Below are 24,552 nucleotides of genomic sequence, written 5' to 3'. Positions count from 1 at the left end.
CTGCTGTCAGCCTCTTTGCTCTTGTATGTTTTCCGGGCCTGATTATCTAGCTGTCTCAGTAATACTATAAGATTTCTAATCAAGTAAAGAGATTATTATCCAAGCCATATAACAGAAGGGGTATTCTTATACTTTCTAATACAAACAATAATGTACTAAATACTTCTTGACTGTTACAACATAGCATTTAATTTTAGTTCTTTTCCTCTAGATTTAACATAAAAATGTTAATCTTTGGAGGGCTACACTTTGGAATGGCTATGTATTTTTCTCATTGACAGAAACAACTGCTATTTTAATTGGTTTAAAACTGGTGATAATTCATACCAATTTCCCCTTGTGGAATGGTGTCAGACTGTCATCCCACCTTGTTTTACCAGTGTAATTTGTCATATATAATTGTTACAGAATCTCCACTCCAGAATTCATGCTTAAATGTGGATTCATGCTTAAATGTGGCCTAAAACACACACAGACACATACATGCACACATTAATTTAGCAAATAAAATGAGTTCAAAATTATATGACTATGTAAACTATATGTCTATATGACTAATGTAGACATATTTCAATCTTCATTGGCTTTATATCTGAAAATCCATACATTTATTTGATAAACGCTTAGTGACTGCATCTGTGTGCCAGGCACTAGGGTTACACCAGTGAACATATTGGGAAAGCTTCTTGTTCTCATGGAGATCATCTCCTAGAGAAACAGTCAGACAATATGCAGGAAACTTAAAAAATAATAATTACTATTAATAATAATTTCATATAATGATAAGTAAATAAATCCTATGAAGAAGCACTTGCAGAAAATGGCTAATGGGAAAAGAATGATTAGGGAAGACTAGTCTAACTTTGAGGCAACAGGAAAAACTTTCCTAAAGGGTTAAGATTTATACTGAGCAATAAATGATAGAGAAGCTTCTAGAACAAGTAAGGTAAAAATTGTACTTCAGAAGAAAGAAAACACAAATGTAGGATGAGGGAATATTCTTGGTACATTCAAGAAAAAGTATTGAGACTAAACTAGGGAACACTTGGGTATTATTGGTGAAAATATAATTGATATATCCACTATAGAAAACAAAAAATTAAAAATACGAGGATTCCTCAAAAAATTGAAAGCAGGATTGTCAGATGATCAGCAAGTCTACTTTTGGGTATTTATCTGAAGCAAATAAAAACAGTGATTTGAAAAAGACCTATGCACCCCCATGTTCACTATAGAATTATTTATAATAGCCAACACATGGAATCAAGTATCCACTGATAAATGAACAAATAAAGATAATGTTATGTATATAATTATATAGAGATATAAAATGGGAAATGGAACACTCTTTAGGCATGAAAAGGAAAATTTTGTTATTTGCTATAAAATGCATGGACTGTGAGGGCATTATGCTAACAGAAATAAGTCAGATAGAGAAACACAATTATCTCATTTACATGTGGAATCTTAAGAAAAAACAAACTAGCTAACTAACTAATAAAGAAAACAGACTACTGGTGGCTAGAAGTGAAGGGTGAGGGTAAGCAAAATGAGGGTAAAATGTAAAAACTTCTATTTATGAAATAAATAAGTCATGATGATGGTGATTATAGTTATGATGCTAGATTATCTGTTTGGAAAATTGATAAAACAATAGATTTTAAAACTTCTCTCAAGAAAAAGAAAATTAACTCTCTATGGTGATGAATGCTAACTAGACTTATTGTGGTATCATTTCATAATATATGCAAATATTAAGCCACCATGTTGTACACCTTAAACTAACATAATGTTATATGCCAATTATATCTCAATTTAAAAAAGAAAATCAAGACCGGACTGTCTAGATCACAGAGAGCATGCTAAAAACAGACATAAGCTGGAGCAGCTGAGGCAGGAAGGAACTGGACTAGGGAGCATGTGATAGGTCTGTGAAGTCATTTTATTTCATCCAAAGTGTAAGTTGGGGTGAAGAACTCTCTGTCAATAGGATAAACTGATGTGGGCCAAGAGCCAAAGAAGGGAAATCATTAGGAAGAATCAGGAATCTGATTTCACTCTACAGAAAATCTTAGCGTTGTCTCAATATTCACACTTAATAACAAAATGAAAACAATTTTAAGTTAGGGCTGATAAAATTTCCAATACTAAAGAATTTTGTTCTGCTGGCAACAAACATAATCTGTTTTTCTTGATATTATTTAAGTCTCTTCTTTTTCAAAACTATTTACCTTGTAATATGAAACATCAGCTTTGAGTTGGTTGTACAACCTGAAGTCATCTTCCTATCACATAGCAGGTTAAAAGATATCATGTCCTTATTTAAAACTGTTAATATCAGTGAAGCTTGAGACATACTCTCTATGAGATTTTTAAAAATATTTATTTAATTTTAATTATACTCAGTTACTATAATCTGGTACTAAATTGATCTATATATACTAGTTCCATTGTCCAAAAGCATCTGCTTATATTTACATTTTTTATATGTGTTGCAAAGGAAAAGAATAAAAACATCATCAAAAATAATTTAATAAGGAAAATACAATTTTTAAAGTATAAGTAAAATTTCTACTAGAAATTTTAGAAACAAAATCTGTCAAGTTGGTGGGTGTTACTCCTTCCAAAGGAAAAAGTCAGAACTTCTGGATTTTGTTGTCTATCAATTTTCCTCATATTCAAGTTTCTGATATTTTTCTACATCTGAAAGGTAACAACAATTTCCAAATATAACTGGGAATTTTGTAGAGCAAATATCATTAAAATATTGTCAGTGTAGAAGCGAAGAAAGAGGAGAAGAAAGAGATCGGTGGAGAGAGAGGAGAGAAAAGATTTTAGACAGCAGATCTAAAATTCCAACCTAAGACTCAATGAATTAATGAAGAGTTCAATTCCATCAAACTTAATAAATTCTAACCTACCATTTCGGCCATTTTGTTTTAGAGTATTTGCAGAAAGCTGGATAGTGCTTCCATGACCGGTGTTTTCTGGAAATTTCAGGTCCTCTAAGTTTCCTTCTGTGCTCAATCTTGCAACTTCCAATTCTATTAATGGTAAAAAGATGTTAGTACTCACTGAGAAACATGCCAAAGTTAAGATAATCTAATTACTAAAACATTTCTGAAATCAAAACACTGGAACTGATCTTCATCTGCTATACTTTATAGTAGTTCAGTGTTTTTAGAAATTCTTTTTTTTTTTTTTACTATTTCACTTTTTTTTTCAAAATAAGGCAAATAAAAGTTATTAAAAATCAGATAAGTAAGACTATCAATTATAAAGCCTAGAACTTAAAATTAAAGCTCAAATACAATTTGTCATTGACTATCAGTTTCCTTTCAAAATGTTATCTTTATTTTATGAATTAAGTGAAATCTTTTTATAATCTGGAGCTCTATATCAATACTGACTTATCTTTAAATCTAATAACTTCAAAATAACTTTATCAAATCTTCTGAAATAAAACTGTCAGCTACATCCTTAAACACACTAATTAGATTTATACTTTTGATGAGCTACAACACAATTATAAAAAATTATTTTTAACACTTTCACTTAAATTACTACCTTCTATCTAGTTTATAATTCAGAGAGATTCTTATTATAACTGAAGTGACCCATAGGGTAAATTTTAAAATACTACCCTCCATAGATAGAAACTTATATGTATACATAAATTTCACACATAAAATTGAAAAAAAAAAAAAAAAAGGTCTCACTGACCTCGATCTCAGGTCAGGCTAATATAATCAGTATTAAAATGTCCTTAGAAAGATACATACATGATTATGAGGACACTCCTAAGCTAATGACAAGTGATACCCTCCTAAGTATGTGTGTGTGTGAAGTCGCTTAGTCATGTCCGACTCTTTGTGACCCCATGGACTGTAGCCTACCAGGCTTCTCCGTCCATGGGATTCTCCAGGCAAGAATACTGGAGTGCGTTACCATTTCCAGGGGATCTTCCCAATCCAGGGATAGAAAAAACAATAACTTATCTCCCCTGAAATAAAGTACCACTCATAATATGTGGTCCACCATAGATGACACTTTTTTCTTTTCCCTCTTCTGCTGAACAAGGTGATAGTTTTTTCTTGTCCTTCTCTGGCCCTTCTGTATAACAAAAGCCACTTACGAATATTGTCTGTATTCTCCCTGACAATGTCAGTCTTCAAAAGGTTATCAGCCAGCACAAAGGCACTTTCCTCCACAGTGTCAAGCAACATGGTGGCTGCACGCAGTTGATCACTTGTAGTCAGGTCTCTCCAGGCATTCAAGGCTTGTGGCTGGAGGAGGTTGTTAACTGTCTCGACCATTGCCTACAAGAAGATGAACAGAATGACAGAAGTCTCTAGTGAATCCACAGGGCTGTCAGAAATCCAGGCATACATGCTGTCCAGCAAGTAAGAATCACTGGTGTGCATGAGTTCAGTATTGTCCCAGCCTCCCCTGTGACATGCTGCACAGTGGAAGCATTCATTATTTTGTGCTGTGAAATCCTAGCTGAGACTTTGCAAGACAACAGGAAAACCTGCTTTCTGTTCTGAAGGACAACAAATAGAGCTATGCTTCTTTCTTAAAATCAATAGCAAAGGCTTCAATAAGACTATAATCACATAATTAAATTATTTGGCTGGGAAACTGTTGGCAAGTAATTCAAACTAAGACTTTCATCACATCACCACAAAAATGATTTCCTCTATACATCACCATAAAACTAGATGCTGAACATAATAGAAATCAAAAGGATGACTAAAGACAGGACAATACCAGAATTTGTTATGTATAGGTTAAGAATTCACTGCTGCTGTTGCTGCTAAGTTGCTTCAATCGAGTCCGACTCTGAGCGACCCCATAGACAGCAGTCCACCAGGCTCCTCTGTCCCTGGGATTCTCCAGGCAAAAACACTGGAGTGGGTTACCGTTTCCTTCCCCAATGCATGAAAGTGAAAAGTGAAAGTGAAGTCAATCATTTCTGACTCTTAGCAACCCCATGGACTGCAGCCCAGCAGGCTCCTCTGTCCATGCGATTTCCCAGGCAAGAGTATTGGAGTGGGGTGCCATTGCCTTCTCTCAAGAACTCACTAAGCAAACCAATTTTTTTCTTAGCCAGCTAGTAAAATGTCACGATGGGGAAAAAATCAAAGCATACATACTCCTAGGGCTTTGGAAGAGAAACCTTTGTGCTGTTTACTACTAGGAAGGGGAGTAAGCAGTTGGAGCTTGCTACCTATTGGCCTTTGAGCATTTTTCCTTAAAAAAAAAAAAAAAGTCAGCAGTAAGTACACTCACACATAGAGACAAAGTACCAAAGTTCTCTCTGCTTCATCCAAAAGAATTGTCTTTCTAGTTACAATTTATATATTTCCAACGGTTAGTTCAATACCCTGGGTTGCAAGGAGACAATTCTTCCATTAAGGTCTTAAGATTTCACTCGAACATAGAGAATTACACAACAGAAAAATACATCACTGACAGTTTGAAAGTGATCTTCCTTGAACCTGTTGATTATGAAATATGCATCTAATCTGGAAATAAGTTGAAGAAACAGCAAACACGGGCACTTTCCAGGCAGTACATAGGTGTTCTAAAACAGGACTCACAGTATTGACACCTTGGGAGAGGGAGTGGGAGAGACTGGGGGAATACCCCTTAAGCTGCAGTGTTTTCTTCTGGCTGGTGTTTTCATAGTAACCAAGTAACAACTGTTAAAAATTCAGCTTCATAATGAAACACCTTGCTGCCAATTAACATCAGCTTCAAAAACTAATCTGCCTTTTGATAAAAGTTGTTCTTGATATTTTTCCCAGCTCTTCCAAGTTCTGGCTAAAAATCAACACCACTGGATTTGTACATAAAATAGTCCTACTTGCAAGCTGAGTACTTTGCATTGTTAAAAAAAAAGTCCCTCATGAGTTTAATGACTATTTCCACATAGTATGCTTCACTCTATCATTTGTTCTGTGTTTAAAACATGACCTAGAAACCAGACAAAAGCATTTCTGGATCACAGCAATCTGATCTGCTTTCCAGGAAGTTCTCTATGGGGTGATGCCAACAGGACATGCCAAAAAAAGGAGATGCTGGATAGAAATCAAACAACAAAAAAGTTTAGGTATTCTCTGAAGCCAAACAGAGGACACTGACCTTTTGAGTGCAAGGAAGTATTCTTTCTGGGATTCACTGATCTTCTTAATTCATTAGAAATGCTCTGAAAACTCCATATGTGACAAAATTATGCCAATTCTTTATGGACCAACCATTTTAACATTAATGAATCACCTTACATTGATTAAACCTTACCTCAGGGAACATTTTGGGAAGATAATGCAATGTTTCTGTTCTGCTCTCTATAGATTTTTTTTAAAATTTAAAAATGCAAAAGGAAAAGAAGCAACTATAGTCAACTCTGAGATGTTGAAGCAACTATAGTCAACTCTGAGATGTTCTAAATAGGAAACTGTTTACAAATGGGGTGCTTTACATAAAATACTGAGTCTTTAAACTGACAGTAAATACATCAGACACACCCCTTATTATCTTAGTTTTGCAACTGAAAAAGTATAAGGTGCAGTATTTTTTCATTATATATTTTGAGCATATTTTAATAACTGCTTTGTCCCAAATAAGACAAAGTCTTTAGAGAAGTTTTCTGTTAAAGCCTAAATGATTTCTAAGTTTATTGCAGAAATGACACGTCCTAAAATTGGGGTGGGTTAAGACACAAATCTAGTATTTATTTATTTTTAAAATAGCACCTATTATGATTGCCTAAGTATATAAAAGGAAATGTCAACACAAGAAATGAGACAGAATTCTCAGGTGTTAAAATCAGTGTGAGATTTGGAACCATATCTGCTGAGTCTGCAACTGTACTTTGCCACCTTACTAGTTGTGTGCTATTGGGCAAGTTTTTTAACTTTTTTGTACTCTTGTGTAAATTAGAGATGATAATGAAATCATTTCATAAGGTCTCCTGGCTCATAACAAGTGTTTAGGTGTAATCCTATCTTCATTTTAATTTGATATCAAAGTTCAGTGTGGACAGAAGAGAGGTATTCACTGAATAACACAAGCCATCCCTGATAATTGCAAAATATTCACACTGAAGTGAGATCTGGAAGGAATGCCTCTTCTACAATGCAATCTCATAAGCAGAACTGATACACAACTTTACTATGGAGGAATGGGAGGAACATGTGTATTAGATAGTTCATAATGTTCCCTGGTGGTACAGTGGGTAAGAATCCACCTGCCATTGCACAGGACAAGGGCTTGATCCCTGGTAAAGGAAGATTCCACATGCCATAGAGCAATTCAGCCCATGCACAACTACTGAGCCTGCACTATCTAGAGCCCACAAGCTGCAGCTGTTGAGCCCATGTGCCACAACTACGGAAGCCTGTGCACCCTAAAGCCTGTGCTCCACAATAGGGGAACCCACCACAATGAGATACCCACGTTCTGCGAAGAAGACCAGCCCCCACTCACCACAACTAGAGAACACCCACACATAGCAACAAAGACTAACTGTAAAAAAAATATATAAATGATTTTTTAAAAAAACTCATAATATGTATTCCAGAGGCTTGAACTAACTGATCTGTTTTCTGCTAGTGAGATAGCACAATTAAGTCAATTTTAATAGCTTTATAATTAATACAATTTGTGTAAGCTTTCCAAAGGTTGTTGACATGTCCCTGTTACCAGTTTCATGAAGACCAAATAAACAGTCACAAATATGCAATAGCAAAAGAACATCTATATTTCATTTTCCCTATATATTCATACATTTATACATTTTACATACAAATGATGACATTTGGTAATAAAGCTTTCATTTTGGGGCATTTTCTGGTCAAACTAGGTATTGTATTGCTTTCACTACCTCAAAAACATTTCTTTAAAATATGTTACTTTTTCATTTTATTTGGTTCCAAAGAAATGAACTTAACTACAGTTTTGAACCGAAGTTGAACAGGAAATACACAATGAATTTGATTAAAGTGAGGTAATGGGACATTGATCAATAGCTCTCATCAATTTCTCATCTGCTATCATTTTTTTTAATTGACCTAAGATTTATATTCTAAAGTTAGAATAAATAAGACTAATTCTGGATAAATCTTAAAATATATTCTAACCACAAAAGGTTTAAAAAGGAAAACAACAAAAATACCTAATGGTTTTGACATTATAGACTGAAATAATTTAAAATTTGGGGATGTTAATTTAATTAAAAATATCTTTGCCAGAAACTAAATGTTAATTCACCCTACTATCTTTTTCAAAACACAAGAAACTGAAGAGAAGATGGACCTGGGAATTTTTTTTTTTAATTTTTTAATTTTTTTTTTATTTTTTAAATTTTAAAATCTTTAATTCTTACATGCGTTCCCAAACATGAACCCCCCTCCCACCTCCCTCCCCACAACATCTCTCTGGACCTGGGAATTTATATTCTGGTTTCACCACATATTTCAGTGTGCCTTTGGGCAATTTGATGTTTTCTAACCAATTAACAAAGTGTGAACTGCATAAGAAAATAAGATGCATCATATTTCAATTTGAGGGTGGTTACTCTTGCCTGGAAAATCCCATGGATGGAGGAGCCTGGTAGGCTGCAGTCCATGGGGTTGCTAAGAGTCAGACACGACAGCGATTTCACTTTGACTTTTCACTTTCATGCATTGGAGAAGGAAATGGCAACCCACTCCAGTATTCTTGCCTAGAGAATCCTAGGGATGGGGGAGCCTGGTGGGCTGCCGTCTATGGGGTCGCACAGAGTCGGACACGACTGAAGCGACTTAGCAGCAGCAGCAGCAGCAGGGGCATGCTATATAAGATACCACTTTTCTTATTAAGCAGTTTACAGACTAGACTCTTAAGTCACTTTTGCCTTCCTAAAAATCAAACATAAATTAGGAAGTGTGAAAAGTCAGTTAGATTCATACCAGAATTATGGACATCCCATATCTTTCTGGATATATATTGGCATTGCACAATATTATCTGACCCCTCATCATTAAATTCAGATCTTAAGCAAATTCATTTGACTAATTTTACACTGAGCATGTTTGTTAAAAGATGTTTTAAACTGTTTAATCACACTTCATATATTTCAAAAGGGACACTGTATTTATTTGTTTTTATTTGTATTTATTTATTTGTTGAAATACTGTGAAATTTTGGTGAAAAATAGTTGTATATCTTTCCAATATCAATTTTTATCATTTTTCCAGGAGAATGTGCTTGTGAAATAGTCTAGAATTCCTTAGCAGGAATACATAAAAGGGTCCATGGTGAGAAATATATCAATGGCATTTCTTACCAAGGTAAACTCTAAATCATAAACTAGGTAATCAAATCACCTGGGAAACTTAGTTACCCTTCTTCCTTGCTTGAAAACCATTAAAATAAAGATCCAAACAGAATGAATGCCTTTGAAAGGATATACAACTATACCATCCTAGTAGTTTTATTGAAGACAAGCTTTTTAATCATGATCTCATTCAGGTTTTAGCTCAGGTGTCAGCTGCTCATATAGGTCTTCCATTAGCAGCATATCTAAGGAGAGTCACCCACTTAAATCCATTATATGTTTTGTCTTCTTTGTAATAGGTATCATTATCTAAGGTGTGTCAGATATTTATTTACCTACAAAACTATTTAACTGGTAGATCACTCACTCAAAAAAGGGTAAACTTCATGAAGGTAGTGATTGTGTCATTTGTAAGTGCCCCAAACTGCCTGGCACACAGTAAGTGTTCCATAACTCTTTGCTGAATTATTGCCATCTAGTGAAGATTCACATGAAAGTGAGTTTTCTCCCTTTTCATATCAGTAGGAAAAAAAAACTCTGATTTTATGAGCAAAGGTTATCTAAGTACAAATGAAAAGATCTATTAACTAGCCAGTATTATCCAAATCATTATCATCAGAGACTTGATGTCACAATAGGCTCCCATTTTTAGTACTTATTCACCTTTAATAGAATTATTCATATTTGGTCTGGCTTTCTCACTAGATTATGATGTCCTCAGGGGACATATCATGTTCATTTTTATTTTTCCAGGGTAAATTTTAGTGTTTTGAGACATTTTAGTATTCAATAAAGGCTCATTAAACAAAAATATCCTACTTTTACTATCAAATCATTAATACAATAGGGAAACTGAAAACATCTTCTTTTACTCCTGTAACTTTTTGCTATGTCACCCAAGAAGTCTTCTGAGTGACCAGATATCAGCATGGTTTGGAAGGAAGGCAGGATGAGTTACAGGGAATGAAGGGAATTCATTTTAACTTTCAATGCAACTCATATTTTATTAAATATGTATGATATGCAAAGAACTAGGGAAATCACTGCTGGGTAAGGTTAGGAAAAACAAGGAAATCTGTTCTTAATTTGCCTACACTCCAAAGCAGAAGGTAAACATATCGCATGGGACAGAAAGTACTGAATTATTGCTGAGAAGGATAGAAGATCCTAGAGGTGTTTGGTTTTGAATCAGACGTTAAAAGATAAATAAGCTTTCTTTACCTAAGAAGAGGAAGTTTGAGGCTGAGGAACATAATAAGCAAGCTAATGATTAAAAAAGAAAAAACGAAGGTATTGAGGCAAGAAATGGTTTGTGTTTGGGGTGAGAAGAACGCATGATGTAAGAAAAGATATATTTTAAAAAAGTGGACTTCCCTGGTGGCTCAGACGGTAAAGCATCTGTCTACGATGTGGGAGACTCGGGTTCGATCCCTGGGGTGGGAAGACCCCCTGGAGAAGGAAATAGCAATCCACTCCAGGACTATTGCCTGGAAAATCCCATGAACAGAAGAGCCTGGTGGGCTACAGTCCATGGGGTCGCAAAGAGTCGGACACAACTGAGCGACTTCACTTCACTTCACAAAAAGAGTATAGTGAGAGAAATGGTGAGTATAATTCAGATCTTAGAAGATTTTCAGTATGATAGCAGTTTGGGCTGTATTGTGTAGAAAATCTACAGCCATTAAATATATTTACATAAAGGATTTATAAATTTAGATCTTAAGTTCTTGAGGTCATTCATTATTTTTTTATGAATTTTCTTTTTTTTCCTTTTGTTGAACCATATGTTCATATATATGTGTATTATCATTAGGCAGCCCATTAGAATATTATGAGCAATTATCTCCCATTAGTGGATAAATTTAAATTAATAAATTGCTGACATCCTTTTGAAAAAAGAAATTTTTTTACCTTCACATCTTTGTCTTTTTCCTGTGTTCTCATGAACACAGTATTTTTTTTATCATTATATACAGTAATCATGCTGAACATTGTTTCCCTTACTATATCATATATATATATATATATATTTATGTTTAATAGATAGAAAGAAAGATAGTGCTAAGTCGTGTCCGACTCTTATGACCTGTGGACTGTAGCCTGCTAGGCTCCTCTGCCCATGGGATTTTCCAAGCTAGAATACTGGAGTGGGTTGCCATTTCCTTCTCCATGTTTAATATGTCATGTATAAATCTCAGGCTATGTAGAGAAAGAAAAATAAGTCTTTAAATCTTCTCTGCTCCAATTTCTTGCTTTCTGACTCTCTCTCTCTCTATATATATATATATATATGTATATATATATAAAATATAAAATTTACATTGATTCACAATTAAAATTTTTTAAAAACTTCAACTCTTCAATTTTGACTTTGTAATAAGTTTGTCATTTGAGAATAAAATAAAATAGAGCAAAAGTTTAACATCACACCTGAATAGGTCACATTGTATTCCAATCTACCTTAAGACATTGATTCAAACCAAAATTTTAAAGGTCAAATGTTAGAAGTCTTCAAAACAGTTTTAAACTTAAGGTTTTTTTATTAGAAGTCAAGCTGAGTGACTGATATTTACACATCTGATCAATAAACCTAAGATTCTTTTAATAATCACTGTTATTTAATATTACTAAGCATATAAAAACCACTAATCTCTGAACTCCCTTTTATATTACAGAGAAGTGTTGGCATTTTCAAGTCTTAATAAAAATGACTGTATAACACAACTGACCTGAAAATAGTAATAAGAACCTTTAATAGTAGAACAAGATAAAATAGAAATTTTACAAAATAAGACTCTGCCTCTTCAAGAAACTCCTTGTTATTTAAAAATGTATTTAACAATCTGTAACTGACTGTATTATTTTTAAATCTTATATAAAATTAAATGATTGCTGCTGCTGCTAAGTCACTTTAGTCGTGTCCGACTCTGTGCGACCCCATAGAGGGCAGCCCACCAGGCTCCCCCATCCCTGGGATTCTCCGGGCAAGAACACTGGAGTGGGTTGCCATTTCCTTCTCCAATGCATGAAAGTGACAAGTGAAAGTGAAGTTGCTCAGTCATGTCTGACCTTCATGACCCCATGGACTGCAGCCTAACAGGCTCCTCCAACCATGGAATTTTCCAGGCAAGAGTACTGGAGTGGGGTGCCATTGCCTTCTCTGAATTAAATGATTGAATGCTGTCACATCTATGTTGTGTTATAGAAATTGTGCCAAGTCCCTTCAGTCAGTCATGTCCAACTCTTTGTAATCCTATGGATGTAGCCTGCCAGGCTTCTCTGCCCATGGAGATTCTCCAGGAAAGAATACTGGAGTGGGTTGCCATTAACTTTTTGCTTACTCAACATTCATTCAACAAATATTAATTAAGTGCCTTTAACTGAGATACTGCAAAGAGAGATAGTTATTCTTCCTTCCTTCAAAGTGATAACAATATAGTGAAGCCAAGGAATTAAACAAGTAAAATACAGCATGACAAGCATTATAATAGTGGAAACACGAAGCACAAGCTTTGTATTAGAACAGCTCCATGAGAATTTCAAGCTTAAATACAACATTAACCAAACAGACAAGGGGTAAATCAGGCCTTCCTACCAATCATCTATCTATCTATCACGCAAAATAAAAGGAAAATATACATTATGGGGGACTCAGAGTTAGGGGTAGGGTTGGGGACAGGGTGGCTTTTGATTTTACTTAGGATGGCCCAGGTGGGCCTCCTTGAAAATGTAATGATTTAAAAAAGACAAAGTTGCTGAGAGAGTTATCCATGTAGATATTTGGAGGAGGTATTCCAAAAGGGTGAACAAACAGAATGCAATTCAACAAGTGGAAATATGCTTTGCATATTTCAAAATCTTAAAGAGGCCCATGTTTGGAGCTTTATTTAGAAAACAGGAAGTGGTGGGGGTGAACCAAATCAACTGAGTAGGTGAACACTGCACATAAAACTAGTTTTCAGGTGAAGACTGGAAATTCAGTTATGAATTTGATGTCTATTTTTAAAAAAAGTGAAGATTTGAAAAGTTACCTTCAAGCTAATTTTGGAGTTCACAAAAGCGGTCTGTGCTATAGATAACATCTATGAGTCTTAGACACATAGGTCCCATTTAAATCAACTAGATCACAAAGGACTGTCAAAACAAAGAGCAAACAAGAGCCAACTGAGCTAAGAGGCACCCAAACCCATGGATTTAGAAGAAAAGGAGTGGAGAAAGGAGACTGCAAAGAAGCATCAAGAGGAAGAAAATCAAGAGAGTGAGTTTTCTTCAGGATAGTGTATTAAGGAAGACAAAGAAATCAACTGTGTCTTCTGACTGGTTAAGTACAGTTAATTGACATCTGACTACTGAGTTCATCAGCATGAAATCATTAATGACCTCAACTAGTACAACTACAGTAAGGGCAGAGTCTGATGAGATGAAATTAAGAGACAGTATAAGGAGAGGGGCTGGTGACAGTGATGTAGAGAAGTGTTTTGAGAATTTCTACTGCAGTGGAAATGTTGTTTCTGTTGTTGTTCAGTAGCTAAGAAGTTTCCAACTCTTTGTGAACCCATGGACTTCCCTGCCCTTCACTATCTTTCGGAGCTTGCTCAAACTCATGTCCATTGAGTCAGTGATGTCATGCAACCATCTCATCCTCTGTTGCTCTGATCTCCTCCTGCCCTCAGTCTTTCCCAGCATCAGAGTCTTTTCCAATGAGTCAGCTCCTCTAATCAGGTGGCCAGAGTATTGGAGCTACAGCTTCAGCATCAGCCCTTCTGATGAATATTCAGGGTTGATTTCCTTGAGGATGTATTGGTTTTATCCCCTTGCTGTCCAAGAGACTGTCAAGAGTATTCTCCACACCACAATTGGAAAGCATCGATTTTTCAGCACTGAGTCTTCTTTATGGTCCAACTCTCATATCTGTACATAACTACAGAAAAACCATAGCTTTGACTACATGGACCTCTGTTGGCACAGTGATGTCTCTACTTTTTAATATGCTGTTTAGATTTGTCTAGGAGCTTTCTGGGTGGTGCTAGAACTAAAGAACATATCTGCCAGTGCAGGAGATGTAAGAGACATCGGTTTGATTACTGAGTCAGGAAGATCCCCTGTAGGAGGAAATGGCAACCCATTTCAGAATTCTTGCCTGGAGAATGCCATGGATAGAGGAGCCTGGAAGGCTACAGTCCAGAGAGTCACAAAGAGTCAGACATGATTGAAGCGAGTAGCATGCACACACTAGGTTTGTCATAGCTTTGCTTCCAAGCAGCAAGCATCTTCTAATGTCATGCCTGCAGTCACCATCTTCAGTGATTCTAGAACCCAAGAGAATAAAATCTTTCACTGTTTCCACTTGTTCCCCTTCTATTTGCCTGTGAAGTGGCATGATGGGACTGGATGTCAAGATCTTAGTTTTTTTGAATGTTTAAGCTAGTTTTTCACTCTCCTCTTTTACCACATGAAGAGACTCTTTAGTTCCTCTTAGCTTTAGGTCATTAGACTGGTATTATCCTATCTAAGGTTGTTGCTATTTCTCCTAGCAATCTTGATTCCAGCTTGTGCTTCATTCAACCTGGCATTTATGTATTCTGGATATGTTAAATGAGCAGGGTGACAATATGCAGCTTTGATGTATTCTTTTTTTAAACTTTGAACTAGTCTGTTGTTCCATGTCCAGTTCTAACTCTTGCTTCTTGACCTGCATACAGGTTTCTCAAGAGGCAGGAAATGTGGTCTGGTATTCCCATCTCTTTTGAAAATTTTCCACAGTTTGTTGTGATCCACATAATCAAAGGCTTTGAGTGTAGTCAATGCAACAGAAGTAGATATCTTTCTGGAATCCACTTGCTTTATCCACGAACCAAGAATGTTCAAAACTTCTGTATCATTGCATTTATTTTCCAGTCCTGTGGCCACTGCTGACTTTTCTAAATTTGCTCACATACTGAGTACAGCACTTTCACAGATCATCTTTTAGGATTTGAAATAGCTCAGCTGGAATTTCATCACCTCCACTAGCTGTTTTTCATAGTAATGCTTCATAAGGCACACTTGACATCACATTCCAGGGTGTCTGACTCTAGGTGAGTAATCCAGGTCATTAAGGCATTTTTTTTTTTGTTTAGTTCTTCTATGTATTCTTGTCACCTCTTCTTAATCTCTTCAACTTCTGTTATGTCCTTACTATTTCTGTCCTTTATTGTGCCTGTCTTTGCATGAAATGTTTCCTTGGTATCTTCAATTTTCTTGAAAAGACCTCTTGTATTTCCTATTCTTTGCTTGACTCTGCCTTCTTTGCACTGTTCAACTAAAAAGGCTTTCATATCTGTCCTTGCTATTCTCTGGAACTCTTCATTCAGTTGGTTATATCTTTTCCTCTTTCCTTTGGTTTTGCTTCTCTTTTCTCAGCTTCTCTTCTTTTCTCAGCTCAAACAACCAATTTGTCTTCTTCCATTTAATTTTCTTTGGGATAGTTTTGGTTACTGCCTTTGTATAATGTGATGAAGCTCTGCCCATAGTTCTTCAGGCATTCTCTACCAGATCTAGCCCCTTGAATCTATTAGTCACCTCATCTATATAATCATAAGGGATTTGATTAAGGACACACCTGAATGGCCTAGTGGTTTTCCCTATGTTCTTCAATTTAAGGCTGAATTTTGCAATAGGGAGCTCATGATTTGAACCAGTCAGCTCCAGGTCTTATTTTTGCTAATTGTATAGAACCTCTCCCCCTTTGGCTACAAAGAATATAATTAATCTGATTTGGGTATTGACCATCTGATGACGTCCATGTGTAAAGTTGTCTCTTGTGTTGTTGGAAGAGGAAGTTTGCTATGACCAGTGTGTTCTCTTGAAAAAACTGTTAGCCTTTGCCCTGCTTCATTTTGTACTCCAAGGCCAAACTTACCTGTCACCCAGGTATCTCTTGACTTCCTACTTTTACATTCCAATCCCCTATGATGAAAAGGACATTTTTGTTTGTTGTTAGTTCTAGATGGTCTTGTATATCTTCATAGAACTGCTCAACTTCAGTTTCTTTAGTGTTAGTTGTTGGGGCATAGACGTGGATTGCTGTGATGTTAAATGGTTTGCCTTAGAAATGGAGAGAGCCCATTCTGTCATTTTTCAGATTACATCCAAGTACTGCATTTCAGACTCTTTTGTTGACTACGAGGGCTACTCCAATTCTTCTAAAGGATTCTTGTCCACAGTAGCAGATATGATGGTCATCTAAATTAAATTTGCCCATTCCCATCCATTTCAGTTCACTGATTCCTAGAATGCCAAAGTTCACTCTTTCCATCTCCTGCTTCACCATGTCCAATTCACCTTGATTCATGGACTTCACATCTCAGATCCTGGGCAATATTTTTCTTACAACATCAGACTTTACTTTCACCACCAGACACATCCACAATTGGATCCATTCCTGTTTTAATCCAACTTCTTCATTCTTTCCAGAGCTATTTCAATGCTCTTCCTCAGTAGCATATTGACCACCTATCAACCTGGAGGGCTCATCTTTCGGTGTCATATCTTTTTGCCTTTCATACTCTTCAGTGCAAATACCATCAAGCAATTGGAATCATTAGATGAAGACCTAAATTAAATGGTAAATATTTAGAGGTCATTTTTCATGTGCTAAATACAATTTAAATGGTCTTCAAGATATAGGAATAATCCTATATATGCATCAAGTAACTGTTGTCAGATAAGTGAATGCTACTGAGAAGAAGGGAAAGAGAAAGGAGAACAAGTAAAGAAGGGATCCAAGTAGAAGGCACTGTGATTACAAAGGCACAGAAATATGAAATGCAAGTCCTTAGGTCATTTGGGAGTGTAGAATCCAAGTTTATGGAAGAGGCCAGCTAAGATGTGGGAAATCACCAGGAAGAGTCAAATTCTCAAACACTATTGTCCAAAACAGGACTTTTTTTTAAAGGGAAAAAGACAGTTTTTGAGTAGGATCAAGTCTTGATCAACCTGCATTTTAAAAACATTTCTGTGGCTAGAGAGTATTTAACTATTTGGTGTAGCATTTTATTCAACTGGTTTCCTACTGATAAACTTGTTTTATTGGTATAAACTGTTATACAAGACTGCCTTTCACCATCAGTATATGTTTATTCTTTCAGTGGTGGAGTGCTACCACATAACGTGAGTTTGCCATAGCTACTCTCAACGTCCTAGTCGTAGGCAAAGAGAACAAACACTGTTTAGTGATTGTATGACAAGATTTATAAAGACACATTATAAAAATATGGATGTGAGCAAAACTAGTCTTCCCTGGTAAGATATTTAAGAGGTTGATACAGTAATTGTTTTGAGGAAGGAGATATGAATTACTGGGGAGAGAGGCAGGGCTGCTCGCACCATTCTACTCCGAGGGGACACCACTGAAATAGGCCACAACGTCAGTGGCACGCACTGGAGTTAGCAGTGCAGTGGCCTGAATGGGAAGGAGACATATCTATTATTCTACCTTTTGAATTTTCTAACATATACCTATATTAGCCATTCAGAAAAGTACTTATAAAGAAAGAAATGCCATCTGGAAATAATTTGAAATAAACTTTTTTTTTCCCTTTAAACAAAAATGATTGCCTTCAGACTATAACAATCAAAAGGACATTTTAATCTCTACTTAGGATTTAAAAGTAACCATTGGTATTGTATCATCATAACTCTCTGGCAGATATCCCATCAAAACTGGATGAATATATTAATAGTACCATCAAATATGAAAAAAAGTATTTTTTATTTCATCTAAGAATACTATTTCCCAATAATTCTCTTGTTTTAGACACAGAATCATTGGACACTATGCCCAGCTGCAAAACTGTATCTATCAAAGAAGAATTTACTTATGGAAACTGAACAGCCAAGGGATACATTTAGGAGTAGGGGAAATGATTAAATGTAATTGGGTGAGATTTTTGGAAAGTTGTAACAGAAATGAATAGTTTACTGTCCTTCTCTGTGTATAGAAATTAGCATGAAGTGATGATTGGATGCTAAGTAAGCATCTTGTTATTTTGAAGATAAGCCCAGGTGCTAAAGACAATACAGCAGAAAAACAGATGAAGCCTTGGTCTCTGAAATGGAGTGTTCATACTAATCTTGAACTGCTTCAACTACATTTCCTTTTTATTTATGAAAATAAAGTCCCAGTTTAAGTTACCACAGTTAAGTTTCTGTGACTACTGACTGTACAAAATTCATACATGAGATAAGTGAAAATATAAAAATTATAATTCTGTTGGGAGTAGTATTAAAAAATCATTTGTTTGGTTCCAAGTCATTAGGCAATTATTTTACTGCAAATGACACCTTAAAGCTTCCATTTCTTTTCTAACCTGCACCAGAAATGCTAATGATAGGTTCAGAAAGTAGGATTTTAAATCTCTAATGCTATTTCAAGTGTATTTTTGGCCTTCTCATTAGGTATATGATCATAAGGCACATAGTAAGGTAAATTGATGTGTACTCTCTTATGTTTGCATAGAAATAATATATATTTATGTTATACGTATTTAAAACTTCTCTGAAGGTAAATTTATGTTCAGAAAGCAATGATGCACTAGAATGGACTTTAAATGAACAATTTTACAATTAAATAGTGATCCAGGCTTTAATCAAGAAGTTATAAGAAAAGAGAGAATAAAATTTGGTGAAAAAAAAGTGAGAAAATACTTTTGTTTTAGGTGAAAGTATTTTATATAGAAATAAAAGGCCTTTTACTTCCACCCTTATTAGAATTACTTCCTGAAGCATTTATGAACCATATATATGTGTATTCTATATAAATATTTATATATATTCTATATATATATTCCATACATATAAACCATATATATATATATTCTAGCTATATATATATATATGAAAACAGGAACATTTTGTTGATTTATAGGAAATGTGCAAAATGGAAGAGTTGGAAGCATTTATGAACCATATATATATATGTATTCTATATGTGTATTCTATATATTGATATATGTTCTATATATGTATATATTTACATATATTCTATATATATATTCCATACATATAAACCATATATATATATATTCTAGCTATATATATATATATATATATATATGAAAACAGGAACATTTTGTTGACTTATAGGAAATGTGCAAAATGGAAGAGTCGGAAATAACTTTGTAAAGCAGCCATCTCTGCCTGATCTGACACACTAGCCATGGGGATTTTGAGAGATTCCCAAAATGATGTTCTTTGCACGTCAAAGCAGAAAGTCCATCATCAACATCTGTCTCTATCCTTTGGAGGTTTTCACATCATTAGATTTATGAACTGACCTATCCAAGATCTTAAATAATAGTCTGTATAATTTACACTGCTTATATTACATATGGTTTTACTATCTTTTGATTCAGCAATTGCTTTACAACAGTATTTAATGACTATAATGAATAAAAAAGAATTCTTATATCTTCTTTATCTAAAGAAAACTACTTTTACATGGAAGTCACTTTCTTTGATCTCAGTGTCTTTTAGGAATAGGTTCAGGGCACCAGAAACATGCAGGGTGCAGATTTATATTTTCTCTCTTACACAAATCAAGTGCAGATTTATCAAGCTGTGAAATATATTAAGTTCATAGTGTTTTAACAAAGGGTTACCAAACCTCAAGAACCTGGCGTGATTCAAACTACTTTCAGATGTCCTTTTAATTATATTAAATGAAAGTTTGAGTTGGCTTTGATGCTTATGGGCAAACATCGAAATCTCTTGAAAGAGCTGCTAAAAGTACTCCCCGTTGCTGTAGTTAATATACTACATTGTATGCACACCACTAGGCAATTTATTCTAGCCACTTTAACAAGGATATCCAGCCTGACAGGCCACAAAGAATAGTATCACAAGTCAAGCAAAGCACAAATCATTAGAAGACTCAAAAACTTGTTTGACATGCACCATGGAGCTCTTTGTCACACAGCCAATTAAGTGACCAAACAAGGAACTTGAAAATACTCATTAATTTTTTCCTAGCAGTATAAATGGAGGTTAGAATCTTTTCTTGTCTCATCCACCAAAGGCACACAAGTAAAACTGGCATAATTCAATTTTCACTTTGTCAAAGGTGCAAGTAGCAACTTTGGTTCACAGAATGTATTAAAGACAAAAAAAAAAAAAAAGAAAGAAAGCAATAGGTAGAAATGTTTCTGTATCCAGGCTTTAGAATCTTTTAAAATTCATCAAATGTTGACATTACTTTTATCACTGAAAAGCTGTATTTGTGTTTCTGAGCAGTTTCAGCAGCACCTGACATCCTTTTCTTTTGTGTGAGATAAGAACTTGAGTTGACTCCTGGATGCCATACTCTTCAGGCCCTCCTCCTTCTTAAGGTGTTCTTTAGTCTCTGCTGCTGGTTACTCTTCCTCTCCCGGACGTCATCATATGACAATGTCCCGGGTCTCAGCTCTAGATTATCTCCTCTCTATACTCATTTCCTTGATAAACTCATCTAGGAAACGAAACATTGACTGAAAATGCCACTCTAAGGGAAACATTCTTTTTGCTTTTGTTGTTTTCCAGTGGCTCAGTCATGTCCGACTCTTTGCGTTCCCAAGGACTGCAGCATGCCAGGCTTCCCTGTCCTTCACTATCTCCTGGAGCTTGCTTAAACTCATGTTCGTTGAATAAGAGAGGCCATCAAATCCCATTCTCTGTCATGCCCTTCTCCTCCTGGCTTCAATCTTTCCCAGAATCAGGGTCTTTTCTAATGAGTTGGCCCTTCACCTCAAGTGGCTGAAGTACTGGAGCTTAAGTTTCAGCATCAGTCTTCTAATGAATATTCAGGATTGATTTCCTTTAGGGTTGACTGGTTTTTGAAACATTACTAAATGATTACTTCTAGCCTGACTGTTCAGCTAAATTTTAAGCTCATATACCTAAACTGCAAATTTACCATCAATATTGCATATCTGATAAGAAACTTAACATACTTCTTAGTGAAGTTCTTTTCATGTTCCTCTCAAATTGGTCACAGATAGACCATTTCAGTAAAGGGCAAATTCATTCTTCCAGTTGCTCAGGCAAAACACTGTGGGTCACTCCAGCATCTCTCTTTTCCAGACACTTCACCTTACAATCCCTTCAATTCAGTTCAGGTGCTCAGTCATGTCCAACTCTTTGTGACTCCATGAACCACAGCACACAGGCCTCCCTGTGCATCACCAACTCCTAGAGTCCACCCAAACCCATGTCCATTGAGTCAGTGATGCCATCCAACCATCTCATCCTCTTTCGTCCCCGTCTCCTCCCGCCCTTAATCTTTCCCAGCAACAGGGTCTTTTCCAACGAGTAAGCTCTTCACATCAGGTGGCCAGAGTATTGGAGTTTCAGCTTTGACATCAGTCCTTCCAGTGAACATTCAGGACTGATCTCCTTTAGGATGGACTGGCTGGATCTCCTTGCAGTCCAAGGGACTCTCAAGAGTCTTCTCCAACACCACAGTTCAAAAGCATCAATTCTTTGGCATTCAGCTTTCTTTATAGTCCAACTTTCACATCCATACATGACCACTGGAAAAAACATAGCCTTGACCAGATGGACCTTTGTTGACAAAGTAATATCTCTGCTTTTTAATATGCTGTCTAGGTTGGTCATAACTTTCCTTCCAAGGAGTAAGCGTCTTTTAATTTCATGGCTGCAATCACCATCTGCAGTGATTTTGGAGCCCGGAAAAATAAAGTCAGCCACTGTTTCCACTGTTTCCCTATCTATTTGTCATGAAGTGATGGGACCAGATGCCATGATCTTAGTTTTCTGAACGTTGAGCTTTAAGCCAAGTTTTTCACTCTCCGCTTTCACTTTCATCAAGAGGCTCTTTAGTTCTTCTTCACTTTCTGTCATAAGTGTGGTGTCATCTGCATATCTGAGGTTATTGTATTTCTCCCGGCAATCTTGATTCCAGCTCACACTTCATCCAGCCCAGTGTTTCTCATGATGTACTCTGCATAGAAGTAAAATAAGCAGGGTGACAATATACAGCCTTGACATACTCCTTTTCCTATTTGGAACCAGTCTTGTTCCATGTCCAGTTCTAACTGTTGCTTCCTGACCTGTATACAGGCTTCTCAAGAGGCAGGTCAGGTGGTCTGGTATTCCCATCTCTTTCAGAATTTTCCATATTTATTGTGATCCACACAGTAAATCCTATTTGTTCTGCTTTGAAAAAAAAAATCTTGAACCAGAAAAATTATTTGAGCATCCCATACTCATATCCTATTTTAAGTAGTTGTTATTGCCCAAATGGTTACCCTGTTTCAGCCCTTACTTTCCCTGCTATCATCTATTTTCTAATTTTAAAACGTATCAGACCATGTCATCCCTCTGCTCAGAAACCTGGAGTGGTTTCTTATCTGTCTATGAATAAAAGCTGAAGTCCTTACAAAGGTCTATCAGATCTGGGCCCTTGATGTCCTGTCATCCTTTTCTCTTTCACTTCATTCCAGTTGCATTGGCTTCCTAGACAACACAGGAATATTTCTACCTCAGAAACTTTCTGTTTTCTTTGCTAGAATGCATTTTCCTACATATCTTCACAGTTCACCCCTTCAGAGTTTTTCTCAAATGTCACCTCACCTCAGTGATGCATTTCTTGCTCTGTTTTTCTCCATAACATTTATTATCATCCCACATACCATATATGTACTGTTTATATTCTGCTACCAGATATTTCACCCTATGAGAGTGAACAGGCATTTTGACCTGTTGTGGGCCCTGCTGTTTTCCCAGTACTGAGAAGATTATTGTGCACATGTGCTCAACTAGTAATTCTTGAATGTTTTTGTTAACTACTGTGTGAGTTTTTTTTTTTTTTTTTTAACAGTTGAAGCTGAGATTGCTTTCACAGTGATGATACCTAGGATACAGATTTCTAGTGGATAATGAAGGTGAAACAAACAAAATAAATAAATGAGTAAATTTTAAGTCCAAATAAAATAAAATAAGTAAAATCTAATAAAAAGAGAGCTTATTTCAAATACTTTGTAAGACTTAAGACATAGACTATCTACCTTTAAAAAAAATGAAAAATGGAAGGAAGGATGGGAAGAAGAGAAGAAACCAGATTTGTGTCTTAAAAAAAAAAAATTGTACCTATTTACTAATTGTTAAATCAGTTCTTGGCCTAACTATGCAAGTAATAGTGGTTTCCAAAGAATGACTCAAAAGATTCACATCAATAATGAGGCATGTGTGCCCAGTCACTCAGTTGTGTCCAGCTCTTTGCAACCCCATGGACTGTAGCCTGGAAGGCTCCTCTCTCCATGGGATTTTCCAAGCAAGAATACTGGAATAGGTTGACATTTGCTCATCCAGGGGATCTTTATGACCCAGGTATTGAACCCCCATCTCCCACATCTCCTACATTGGCAGGCAGACTCTATTACCATCAAGCAAGATTGACTATGAGCCTCCAGGGAGTCCACACCACCTATGGGATCTGGAGGACAAAGGAAACTGCTGGCAAAAATCAAAACATATTTCTTAACTAGGAAAATGTTCTGCTTTTAAAGCATTTAAAATGGAAAAAAATGAATGTCAGTAAATTTTAATAGTTCCTTCAAAGGAACATGAAATAAGAATTTATGCAAAATGCTTTTCACAGTGATGGTCACAATGCCTAATAAATGATTTATTCTTCATAATACATCACTGTTATTCTTAAGCATGGTGTTGAAGAAGCACTGGATGCACCAGGATAGAAGCATTAGTGCCATCAGTGTCAGCTGTGTGACCTAGTTCCAGTTATTGGATCTCTCCAGATTTTAATTCACTCATCTTCACCTCTATGGCCCTCCTGGTAATAATATATATGGTAACTACTTAATATGCATATGGAACACAAGCCTTACTTGTCTTCTCTGGAATAAAACTTAAAACCCTCTTCTAAATTAATATATGCATTGTGTCTGGGATATGGTAATGATATTTTAATTTGACATATGTGAATACCTATATTTTAATAGTCAACAAAACTTTTAGGGTAATCTAAAATTGCAACTGAATAATGAAAAATAAAATATATTGGACCTAGTTTTTTTATTTTCATTAAAATTCTTGATATAAAAGCATAATAAGTTTTAGGAGATTCATATATTATTTTAAAAAATCAAAGCAACTGACTTTTAATTGCTCACTTATAGATCAGTTATCATAGCTGACTATTGATAGTCCAGATTTCACTGTTATTGTGTGTGTGT

At 35.6% G+C, this 24,552-nt stretch overlaps 1 protein-coding gene across 9 annotated transcripts in view; it reads right to left on the bottom strand.

Moving 5' to 3' along the window:
- Nucleotides 1–24,552, bottom strand: part of ADGRL3 (adhesion G protein-coupled receptor L3) — a 945,437-nt gene that overhangs the window by 144,520 nt on the left and 776,365 nt on the right. For all 9 annotated transcript variants that reach the window (XM_013964661.2, XM_013964654.2, XM_013964662.2 and 6 more), the window contains 2 exons: nt 4,136–4,319; nt 2,922–3,044 (listed from right to left, as the gene is read on the bottom strand). In XM_013964661.2, coding sequence (XP_013820115.1) covers nt 2,922–3,044; nt 4,136–4,319 — 307 coding nt within the window. The remainder of the gene's footprint in view (nt 1–2,921; nt 3,045–4,135; nt 4,320–24,552) is intronic.

This window comes from Capra hircus, chromosome 6 (assembly GCF_001704415.2).
Source record: "Capra hircus breed San Clemente chromosome 6, ASM170441v1, whole genome shotgun sequence".
NCBI lineage: Eukaryota > Metazoa > Chordata > Mammalia > Artiodactyla > Bovidae > Capra > Capra hircus.
This window is presented reverse-complemented; position numbering and strand designations above follow the sequence as displayed.